The sequence below is a fragment of the Xiphophorus hellerii genome, chromosome 17, assembly GCF_003331165.1.
Source record: "Xiphophorus hellerii strain 12219 chromosome 17, Xiphophorus_hellerii-4.1, whole genome shotgun sequence".
Taxonomy (NCBI): Eukaryota; Metazoa; Chordata; class Actinopteri; order Cyprinodontiformes; family Poeciliidae; genus Xiphophorus; species Xiphophorus hellerii.
The window spans coordinates 8,178,560-8,190,802 of record NC_045688.1 but is presented as its reverse complement, the minus strand read 5'-3'; the positions used below and the strand labels follow the sequence as shown (position 1 = coordinate 8,190,802).

The following is a 12,243-nucleotide window of genomic DNA, read 5'->3' as shown; positions in this document are numbered from 1 at the left end:
AATTTACTGAGCAGCACTTAGAATTTAGAGATTAAATTTTGTTTTACATTTAAGAGCAAATCTGATCTTTTGTTGTTTTTAAAGATATATAAATCCCTAATTACTGAGAAAATGTAAATAATAGAGTAACTCAGTCTACTTTAATCTGAATTTAAAGATGCAGGATCGATATTTTACGCCCTCCTATCTGTCTTTATTCACTGTTTACAAGATCTGTACTTCACATCCTAAACTTTTGCAAACAGATCTGCATCTTAACACCTGTTGATTTGCAGAATCATCACATTAACAATAATACATAAAACATCCCATAAATAAATTGTTTTGTAGCTTTTATACTCCTGGAACAGTTTAGACCTTGCGTGTAAATGTATTTTGTTGCCGTTAATCACATGTTGCTGTGTAAGTGGGCCATGCTGTCCACCGTTCAGCTCTAAAAAGGGGGTCACCTCCTGCCTGCTGCTCAAAGCGATCTTTGTGTTGAATTATGGGACACTATATGCAGTGTGTTGCTATACAAAAATCTGGAATTAGGCGAGAAAGGGAGCAACAAACAAATTTTAAAAAAACGTTAAAACACAAAGGACCCTTCTTTGTGTTTAATTATTTTGTATGGGGCAAAAATAAACTGTCTTTACTTTAGAAGTAACAAATCAATTTAACTAGAAAGCGCAGATTTACACTAAATGTCTCATGTTTGCCCTTGGAGATTTTACTGTTGACCTAATAAATTCAAATAAACACAAGATGACAGGTTTATAAATCTAATGTACAGCACTGTAAAAAATATCCACATGGTTTCAACATTAATATACAATATAAAGGAAATGGCAGCAAATAATTCTATTTTTTTTGCCTGCTGCTGCTTATCTCCTTTTTAAATTTCTGGACCAGAACTTAACTGAACGGATTTTCTTAACACCAATATAGTGTAAAAATATTTGGATATTTTCCAGTTGTTGGTCGAAACCCGGCATGAATCGCTCTGCGTGTAAGAAACGAAAATATTAATCATAATCAGAAGAGCGGCCTTGTCAAATGAGCAGCTAGGTGCTTTTCTTCATGTGCAGCTGCAGGTCTGAGAACAAGGTCCAAGTGCGTGGTAAATGAGTCGTGACCCGCAGGCTGCTTGCAGACGGATGCAGGAGTCGTGAACAAACAGGAACAAAACATAAAAACAAACGCCTAGTGAAAGCATGAGCCTCCCTGCTCATCATCGTCATCATAGCCCTATTCTTCCTCTCTCAATTGCAACTGAATCGCCTCGGTCTCATTACAGATTACAGCCTGAACGGAGTGACTCTCCCCTTTCTCTCGCCTTTCTCCACACAGCCCCTCTCTTGATTAACATTTTCTGCTAGGCTTCACACCAAAGGCCCAACCTGTGTCCTTTAAAGGCAGGGTGAAAAAAAAGCCATCAAGCGCTGGAGTGGAATCAGATAAGGCTATCAGGCGGGAGGCTTTACTGCCTCGGCTTTGTCCTGCTCCTCCACCCGCCCTCGCTTCCTCCACCAGCCTCTCACTCCACTGCGTCTTTTGTTCGACTGATTCCCTGACGGAGCGCTGCCCTCAGCCTGGGACCACCTCCAGGAGCCAGTGCTGGCCGTCAGGGTCTCACACAGATGCGCAGATTAACATTATTTAATAAAACTGAGCAAAAGATCACCAGAAAACTGAGTAATCAACAGAAATTACCCCTGCAATGACGCATCAAATACAATTATTATTCTTTTAGCTCACTTATTGTTGGTCTACTTTGTTCATCCTAATGAAGGATCATGGTCAACTCAAGGCATTTGGAGTTATTTAGATTCCGAAAGTATGGATTTTAAGCTTTCCAATGAAGTCAAACCAATGCAAATCAAAAAAGAATTAGTTGTTCTTCAATAACATTTAGGGCTATTTGTAATTTAGAAGCACAATAAAAGAAAAATAGACTGTAGTTGCTTTGGCAGAAACAAAAATCCTCTTCTGCGCCAGTAAATATAACAATTATCCACCAATTTCTAACAATTGAATTTATCTGTTGTATTTAATTAGCTTAATTTAATCATTTTACTAAAATAAAATTGCATTGGCTATTGACGTGCGAACAGAGCATTGTAAGCAAGTAAAGTCGTAAAAAACAAAGAACAGTTCTGACCAACTGAGATTCGTTCACAGCTTAGAGTTGTTCAAAAGAATCACATCGCTAGTGAACAACATCAATACTCTCACTTTGAGCTAATGCTACGGCAAATAAATGGTTGTTTATATGCAGTTCCTTGCAGACCATTAGGGGGCGCCTACGGACCACCAGAAAGACTGTCCTAGTACCTGGTAGTCCGGTAAACTCATTTCGAATGAAAACCAAAAATGCAACATTTGTTACATTTTCAGCTGCTGTTGTTCTTATTCAAACTGCACTGTGTCAAACGTGCCAAACTATTGAAAAACTTGTTCCCCTCCTCGCCTCTGGGGGCGCTGCACTAAGATCCACTGAAGGAAATTCCACGAAAACCACCAAAGAAGACATGAACGCAACTTCCTTCTTTGTGAAATGTAAACAAAATGGAGTCCACGAGCCATTTCCTCCGCTAGCACTAGACTAGCATGTTGGTTTTGGTTGTATTTACCCAGAATGCCCTGCACTACACTTCACCCAGAATGCCCTGCACTACACTTCACTTCCTGCTTTTGGAACCTAGAGTTCACTTCAACCAAACCAAGGCCAAGGTTTATGGGGCGTAGTGAACATTTGCCATAAGTAAACGTCAACATCTGACGTAATGACTCTTTTCGTAGCCTGGTTGATTCGCTCCAAACCAGTAGATAGAAAGACCAGAAATTTGCTTTTTCTTTTTCGCTAAATTTTAAAAGTTCGCTCAATATTTGCATGACAACTGGATGGAGAAGACCTGGTGGTAAAATAATTTTCTTAGTCGCCTCAGAAGAAGAGTGGATGGCAGCTAACACCCAGCAGTGAAACAATGCAAGGCAACTGAACTGCAGCTCTAAATTATCTAAAAAGCAGAGGTGATCCATTCACTGATCCGGCCGCCAGGGACGAGTCTGGACTTTAAACCCCTGCAGGTTCGCATGCAGACTGCCTCACCCTGCCAGCCTTGTTCTATCCAGATATTTGCAAACAGATGCTATGACGGCAGCCTGCAGGTTTTTTGATCAATCAAGCTTTAACAAGTCAAGTTGACTGGCTGCGAATGTAACATTTTGCATCTGAAAGGCCAGGCCTGGTTTTGATTAGGCCTAAGCTGATAAATGGCCGATTCAAACAGGCCCCCTGCTACTGCGGAGAAACCCCAGAGGTCCAGAGGTTTAAGTCCAGACTGATATCAACTCTGTTGCTCCTCTTTATTCAGGAAACCCATGAATAGATCCATTATCCCGGAGATTCATTCTCATCTCCTAAATTGAAGTGGCAGCAGCTTAAAAGTCTCTTTTCAAGGCAGCCATTTCTTTCCTCCCTCCAAAATTTGCCTAATGAAATATTCATGGTTTGTCTCAGTTTGCCCTCCTCTGATAATCTCTACTTTTATTTTTAAGATTTTAAGACAGACATATTTCACAGAGTTGCAGCTAAATCCAGAGATTTGACCATTAACATTTGGCCGACGTTATCTGATGTAGTAGCGCTGAGGTGGTATAAACCTTTGTGATCTAAGTTTCAAATCTCCGCCTGGATATTTTTGCTTATTTTAATTGTACAAAGTTTTAAATGTCCCGTGAGTAAATATATTTTCCCATTTCGCCATAACAACTGGAATATTCAATATCTAGCAAGTTATTTTCACAATTTCCAGTCTATTAAAAAAATGTCTAATCAAAATAATTTCACTTCCTGCTACGGCGGGAGTGAAATTACCGTAATAACCAGACATTGGTTGGAAAGCGCAACGTCTCCCCTTTCAGACACCGTTGGGATTTTTCAGATAGCGAAAAGTGTGGCAGAATTACGGTACTGCAAATTTGGCTGAATTGTCGGTGCTCCATTCAGTCTGGGAGGGTTAAAACATTAAGTTTGATATTTGATATCTTAAATATTAAAAAATGGGCAATAATAAGTGTTTTTAGGGTCAGAAGTATTATTGTCTATTCAGGGAAGACAGTTAATACTTGGGATCGAAGGAAAATAAGACATAAATTAGCGGATAAACTTAAAAAGATAAAGTACTAATTAGTTGAAGCTTTACTTTAAAAAACGGAAATGCAGTGCAGAAAAAATCCAGCATACTTTGGTGCAAACCGAAGTCATGACCTCGATGGAGTCGACTACTCAGAAACTACACAACTACAAGCTAGCAGAATGTCTTTACTTTTATTTTATTAATTAAAACTCCACAGGAAACAAATTAAGTTGAAATTTAACTCGGTGTTAGTGGTGCTAAATTTGAACCATGTATGGATGAGAAATAAAGAAAATAAAACACACAATAAGTTCAAAGTTTTTATTAAATCAATACACCCTGCAAAAAGAAAAGTTGAAATGCAAAAATGAGAGTCTTTGACTGATGTAACATTTAAGTCCATGATGAGTTGATGTAAGCTGATTTGAACTGTTAGCAGGTGCTTACATTTGATTTAAATAATTTACGTAACTGCAAACATAACTGGGTAAAACAAAATGTACCTTTTAATGAAATTTGGTTCCTTTTTAAAAAAGAAGAACTAAATAATTCAACAGCAAAGTGTGACTGCCACCCAAATGGAGCCCTACATTCACACACCTTAAATTAGACATTTAAGGCGAATATCTCATTTTAAATGCAACAAAACACAATTGTCCAGGAATAATATGAACATTTAAAAATGCTTCCTCACACTTTGACCCCTGTTGTTTTCTTCTTTTGTCTTTCTCAGTCGACTTTCTGGCAAAGTATTGCATTTTCAGTCAGGAGAAGCTGGTGGAGTATAAAATGGCTTTTGAAGCAGTAAGTGAAGGGCAATTTAAACCCTTTTTGTTCTTTCTCTGTCAGCAGCAGATTCTGTTTCACTCACTGGTATGTGTTGCTCTCAGTCGGAGGGAAGGTGTGGAGTCTGCAGGCTCAACAGGCCCACATAAAGTGAACTTTTTCACTTTTTAAAAACACAAATCAAGGGGATATGTTTGGGATTTTAAGTGTTGGACCACAAAAAGTAGCACATAGCATTAAATTTAAAGAAAAATTATGCTTGTAATTCACTAAAATAGAAGTTTCAATTTAATATTTCATCATCTGAGAATGGAAAGAGTTATAGAGTTGTTGGATGGAGGTGGAAAACTTCTGTTGAGAAGGTCTAGTCAAAGTAAAAATCTAAATCTGTTTGACATCAGGAGTAAAACTTAATAGAAAATATTCAACACTTTTTACCCAATTTAATTGAGATTGGAGTATTTAGCAGGAGAATAAGGGATCGTCTTAACAAATATGTAAAGTTACATAATGGAGTAAATGTAATTTTTATAGGAGAAAATGTCACCAGTTGTCAACAGGAAGTGATAAACATTCAAGTTTTCTTCTTTATTTTGTTACAAATTAACATTTTTCCATTGAAGCTTCTTCAAATAAAGCCAACAGATAATTTTTTGTGTGTAGGAGGACAACGACTGTGACGGCTACATCTCCTGCCTGCAGGTTCTGCTCGCTCTCAAAACCATCATCCCTCCTGAGCTGCTGTCCGAAAAAGAAGAGATCTACGTCTACAGGGTAGATCCGTGACGAACCGCAGCGGCCGCTCAGTTCCTGCCGTAACGCCAACGTCCCGTTTCAGATCCTGGAGATGGTGGACTTCAGGGTGACAGATGGACTGGTGGACCTGAGGCTGTTTGCCGTGATTGCGAGCCTGGCGCAGAAAATAGCCTCCATGGAGTAAGTGAAAAGGCGGACGCACTCCTCAAAGCCGCAGGCTGGAGGAGGAGTCATTGACCCGCCATAAATAAGGATGAGAGTTTGTACCCAAGTTTGTTCCACTGATCTTAGCGTCGTGTGTGGGTCTCTTTGAACTGCGTTGAGTTGTCTTGTATCTGCTACACTTCAGTTTCTGGGCAATATCTGCACTCTTTGCAGCATTATTTCATGATTTATGAAAGCAAAAGGGTGTTTATTTTTATTTTTACAGATCTACCTTGGAAAGCAACAAAAAGTTTAGATCATCCTGAATTTTAATGTGAACTAGTGTGAATTTAGTCCATTTGGCTGGTTGGTGCTTGAGAAATAAGAATCCTCATTAAGTTTAAAGGGAATCTGTTATGAAAAATTAATATTTTGCAAATTTTTCTACTTCAGTTTGGGTTTCTACTTCTTCTAAAAACAGCACAAGCACTTAAAAAAACACCCAAACTAATGTTTGTTAGTGTCTGGAAAATGCAACTGTTTCAGAATGTAACGTCACAAATTAGCAAGCAATGCCCCAACCCCGGCAAGCCCAGCAGAGTTCCGCTCGTCACCTAGCAACCCCAGCAGAGTTCCGCAAGTCACCTAGCAACCCCAGCAGAGTTCCGCAAGTCACCTAGCAACCCCAGTTGAGCTTCAGCACATTTGGTCACTATGCGCTGTACAGTGGCTGGTGGAAAAGTGTTTTATTGTTGACTCAACATCCAGTTACCACTTGCTGCATATTGTTGGTTGTGCAGGAGGCTCTACTTCTGCTTTTCAAATATGTACGGTGGGAAAATTGCGCATTTGTTTGGAGCTATTTTCACATGCGTGTGCAAAGGTGGAGTTTACACTCACAGTTTGTTGCCGTATATCAAGGGTTTTGTAACAATATTTTGGACTTTCTATGAATATAAAAAAATATTCAAGTATTTGAAAATAATGAAGTTAAGTTTTTTTTCTTTTGCTGCATCTATAAAAGAAAAATGAGAAACTCCGTTTTTTTTCAAAGGCTAATTTAAACACAAGACTTTTAAAGCTGCAATATGTACCTTTTATTAAAATAATTTTTTTCATATTTGTTAAAATTGTAACCATGTTGTGACAGAATGTTATGAGAGATAATCTGTGAAAAGATGGATCTCCTCCACCTCACCAATGAGCTACTATTGCCATCTGAAAAAATGCATCGCTCCAGGTCAAAAACAACTAATCAGAGCCAGGAGAGAGTCTTAACGCTGTCAATCATCCTCTTGTACTCACTGCTAAATGAGCTATTGACAGACAAACTACTTACTGTTACAGGAAAACCATTTATCCACTGCTAACTAGCCTTAGCATTCACAACAGATTCTGCATAGCACACACCAAGAGGACAAATATATATTTTTAATATAAATATATTTTATATAAAAAATAATTTTAAAAATATATAAAAAGCAAGTACATTTTATATTTATATAAAACCTATTTTAATATAAATATACACTTATATTTATATAAAAATGTAGATATTTTAATAAAAATATGTTTTTATATTTATATATTCATAAAACCTTTATAAAATAAGTGTTTTATATTTATAAAATATAAACTTTTTATATATTTATAAATATGAAAATATAATTTTTACAAATATTTTTTATAAAAGTTACATCCTGCAGCTTTTTAAGAAATCACATCAAAGACTGGTTTCTTTGAAGAATACTGATCTTTGATCATTTTATTCAGATTGAATCAGTTTTTAGATGAATTACACGTATGTGAGAACATGTTACTGATCCAGTGAATCAGCTGTGAACAGGCTGAACTTTGCTGGGCCAAACTTTGGCCTCAGCGTCCCCGTGTCCCAACGTTATGCTCCATATGCCGCAGATTCCCACACACAGCGTTTTGTTTTTCCTCAGCCTTGCCCCCGGGGTCTAAGGCTTCCTACAGACATCAGCGAGTGGAGCCAAGCTCGCTCCGGAGGTCCCCCGGGGGTCAAGGCCTGCACCGGAGCCTTCACCCCGCTCTGAGAGCGCCCTCTCAGCGAGGCCGGGGCCGGGGTCACGGCTCCCCTGATTTACGGCCGACTCTTTGTGGATTGGAGGCGGCCTGTAGCCTGACTGCTGCGCTGGCACAAAAACACCAGGGTTTCTGCTCTATGTGGAGGCAATTATCGTAATGATAATGAATGTCCGTATTAAACCTCTTTACACAAAACTCCTCTTTGCAATTTCAATAATAAGCAGGAGGCGATCAGTGTTCGTAATGCCGCCTCCCAAACAAGAAGAAAACAAAAGCATCTCATCCTTACTGAACTGGACTGATCCTCTTACCTGTTTCACTTAATCCTGTTGTCTCTAATCCTGCTTTGGAAATGAGCCGCTACAGTAGTTACACAATCAGCCTTTCTGATCATGTGGAGATCTGAGGAAATGTATTTCTTGCAATTTCAGGCCTCCCCCCTTCTGTCTCCTCCTTTCTTCCCAGCTTTACCTGTCGAATGTCTTTCATCTCTTGTTGCCTCCTTTTCACTCTGCTGCTTTAGACCCATCTGTCCCCGCGCTGCATTGTGCGCCACATTCCCTCAGGGCGCATCACGTGGTTTGGCAGGGAAGCACAAATAGCGTCAATGGAGCCACGGCGGTCGTCGTTTAGGGTTATTGTGCGTCTTCCTGTCGCTGGACTGAATGAGGGAGTGACCTCTGAACTGACATCAACAAAATCTCTGCAGATAAATAGTGTAGGGTTTAGTTTTTAACAATTTTTAGCTATGAAAATTAATGATCAGATCTTGTTTGGGCTTCAGAAACTAACCCAAAAAAATGGCAGAATAAAAATTTAATCTGCATTCACACAAGTCTTGTTTAGTCTGCTTTAATCAAACTCTGGTTCCTTTGAACGCGAAAACCAAACTGATGACCAAAAATCAAACTCTCGTCCACCTAAATAAGCAGGAACCAGGAAGCGGGCAACAGTGCAGGGAATTCTGGGTAAATAGAACCAAAACATACGCTCTAGTTTTGTGCTTGCAGGAGAAATGTATCATGGTCGTTACCAACAACAACAGAGAGATCCTACGACCGCTAAATATCTGATGCTACTCCATTTTTGTTTACATTTTAATAAGAAGGAAGCTGAGCTCATGTCTTCTTCAGAGGTTCCTGTGTTGTTTGCTTCAGTGGTTCTTGGTGCAGCGTCCCCACAGGCAGGGAGGGGAACAGGTATTTCAATCAATTTGGTTTGTTTGATACAGTGTGAAAGCGAATTGCAGCTGATAAAAATGTAACAAATGTTGCAATTTTGGTCCCCAATTGAAAGGAGTCTGCCAGGTATGAAAACACCTTTAGTTTTAGTGGGCAGTCTGCTTTTGAACGTAAAGTTTCTTCACTTTTAAGAGTTGAGGAACGTTTCTTTTACACCAATAAGAAAACATAAACTACACTGCTTGACCAAACAAAGGCCAGAAAAAAATGTCACATACTAATATTCTGTTCGTCAGACATTTGCTTTGTTTACACCGTGTTCCAAATTATTATGCAAGTGATATTTTCTCAGATTTTCCTAAATGGTCAATGGTCATTCTTTGAATGTGCAGCATTAAATGGTCACATGTACTAAAATCAAAAGCTATTTCAATGAAAAACATCTCAACAGACCGAGTTACATGTTAACATAGAACCCTTCTTTGATATCACAGCACAATTCTTGCATCCATTGAACTTGTGAGTTTGTGAAAAGTTTCTGCTTGAATTTCTTTGCAAGATGTCAGAATACCTTCCCAGAGCTGCTGTTTTGATATGAACTGCATTCAGATCTTCTGCTTGAGGAAACTCCAAAGGTTCTCAATAGGGTTGAGGTCAGAGGAGGATGGTGACCACACCATGAGTTTCTCCCCTTTTATGCCCATAGCAGCCAATGACACAGTGGTATTCCTTGCAGCATGAGATGGTGCATTGTCATGATGAAGATGATTTTGCTACTGAAGGTTCGGCTCTTCTTTTTGAACCATGACAGAAAGTGATCAGTAAGAAAGTCCATATACTTTGCTGAGGTCATTTTCACACCTTCAGAGACTCTGAAGGGGCCGACCAATGATTCTCTCCGCATGATTTCAGCCCACAGCATGACTCCACCACCTCCTTGCTGACATCACAGCTGTGTTGGGATGCAGTGGCCATCCACCACCAATCCACTACTTTGTCCATCTGGACCATCCAGGGTTGCACAGCAGTCATCAGTGAACAAGTCTGTTTGATAATGAATCTTCATGTACAGTGGGCCCACTGCGACCGTTTCTGCTTGTGAGCTCTGGTTAGGGACCCAATAGTAGGTTCATGCACCGCAAACCTCTGGAGGATCCTCCACCTTGAGGTTCCAGAGGCACCAGCAGCTTCAAATAACTGTTTGTTGCTTTGTAAAAGCATTTTAACAGCTGCTCTCTTAATCCAATGAATTTGTCTAACAGAAACCTTCCTCATTTTGCCTTTATCTGTACAAACCATCTTTGTTCTGAATCTGCCACAAATCTCCTCCTCAGTATAACACTTCAGTTTTTGTTAAATATCTAATGTTTTCATACCTTGTCATACGGCACTACACTATCTGATGATTTTCGTCAGCAGAGATTCTTTCTCTTTCCCATATTGTTTGAAACCTGTGGCCTGCTTAATAATGTGGAACATCCTTCTTAAGTAGATTTCCTTTAATTGAGCTCACCAGACAAACTAATCAACCCAGCTCTCTGAAATTAATTATAGTGATTCAAAGAGCCCTGACACACAATACCATCTATAAATTTAATAGCACAACAAAAAATGTAATCTATATGACACTTAAATCCAATTTGCATAATAATTTGGACACGGTGTACAGATGTCGTACATACAGGTGAAATGCAAAACTAAACACAGTGACATAAAGTCAAGGATTCCTTAATCTGGTTTGTGGTTCGTTCACAAAGTTTCAATCCAAATTGAACACTGCAAAAACAAAAAATCCAAAGTATTTTTGATCTAGTTTCAAGTGCAAATATCTTAGTACACTTGAAATAAGACAATTAATTCACAAGTATTTTCTAAGATATTTTCACCAAACCCTGAACAGAAATAGTTGGTAAGATCTTGTTTTTGCCGTGTTCGACCATCCCGCTTAAAACTCTGAGCTTTGTCGGATCAAACTGGGTCAGAATCTGTTTGCATCGCCGTCTGCAGGCTCTGCAGCGACAAGGCCGCCAAAATGTTGGGCTCTGCGTAAGTGAGAAGTCTTCTGTGTTGGTCACCGCAGGGGGTCGACAAAAGAAAATGGGTTAGGCTGTTATTATCCTCGCTGCAGTCCATCACCGCCGCCTCCCCCACGCCCTGGCTGCTTGTCCTCGCCATTATCTCGCCGGTGTGCTTGTGCCCCGCAAACGAAGTGCAATTAATGATCATTAGCTGCCCTGTCCTGCCTCGTCCTCATCAAAGCCCGGACTGCCTCGTCGTTGGGAGGACGGGGCCCGGCCGCGGCGCGGGGAGCACTCAGGCGTGCGCTGCACTCGATGGCCATTCTTTGCTCCAACAGGCCATTGAGCGCTCGGCGAGGAGGGGCTCGTTAACACCAGGCGCTCGTTAGAGACAGGATGACCGTCGCTGTGCCACACGCTGGACTGGAGAGGTCCGTCCCAACACAATCGCTCCACTCTGCCTCTAATTATCCTCGTGGACCAGATTTCGTCACATTGCACGAAAGTGTGCTTCGACCGCTCCACGCCAACCCCAAACATCTCCACGCCCACTGTCCCCCAAATCAGTTTTATCCGTTAATGTGGCGGGATGTCTCCATGTGCCGACGCATTGTCTGTCTGCGAGGCGGCTGTGAGCAACCACAATGGACTCAAAACACTTTAGCATCACTGGCTGGAAAACACGGGGTCGCCCGGGACAAACCCGCCAAAAACATCCCGCCATGGCGTGACTCATATTTACAAATAAAACTTTTTACACCGTGCAAGTTGAAAGCACTCAGGGCCCACAATTTAAAAATTACTGAATAATTTTATTCTGAATTCTCTTATTTTACATAATCAGCAACAAATCAAAGTATATTTTTATTTAAAAAGTCCAAATAAAGGATCTCAAAGTTGTACAGTTTCCTAATTTCTTGGTCAAGATATAAATTTTAGCTTATTTCCAACAACAAAATGACAACCATTTTAGTTACTGGGTGTGATTAAGTCTGAATTTTAGTATAAAGACCTTAAAATGAACCCGAAAAAAGAAAAACACTTGTTTTGCAGTATCTAGAACTTTCTATTTAAGATATAAATCTGTTAGTTAAACTATTTAAACCATTCTTAAATTACATCTAGGGGCCACATGAGACTTCTTTTAGGGCCCCAAATGGCCCCCAGACCACACTTTGGTCA

At 40.0% G+C, this 12,243-nt stretch overlaps 1 protein-coding gene across 1 annotated transcript in view; it reads left to right on the top strand.

Moving 5' to 3' along the window:
- LOC116737007 (nucleolar protein dao-5) overlaps nt 1-12,243 on the top strand; it is a 73,557-nt gene that overhangs the window by 57,269 nt on the left and 4,045 nt on the right. The window contains exons 11-13 of the mRNA XM_032589946.1: nt 4,858-4,928; nt 5,574-5,684; nt 5,749-5,846. Of these exons, the coding sequence (XP_032445837.1) occupies nt 4,858-4,928; nt 5,574-5,684; nt 5,749-5,846 (280 nt within the window). The remainder of the gene's footprint in view (nt 1-4,857; nt 4,929-5,573; nt 5,685-5,748; nt 5,847-12,243) is intronic.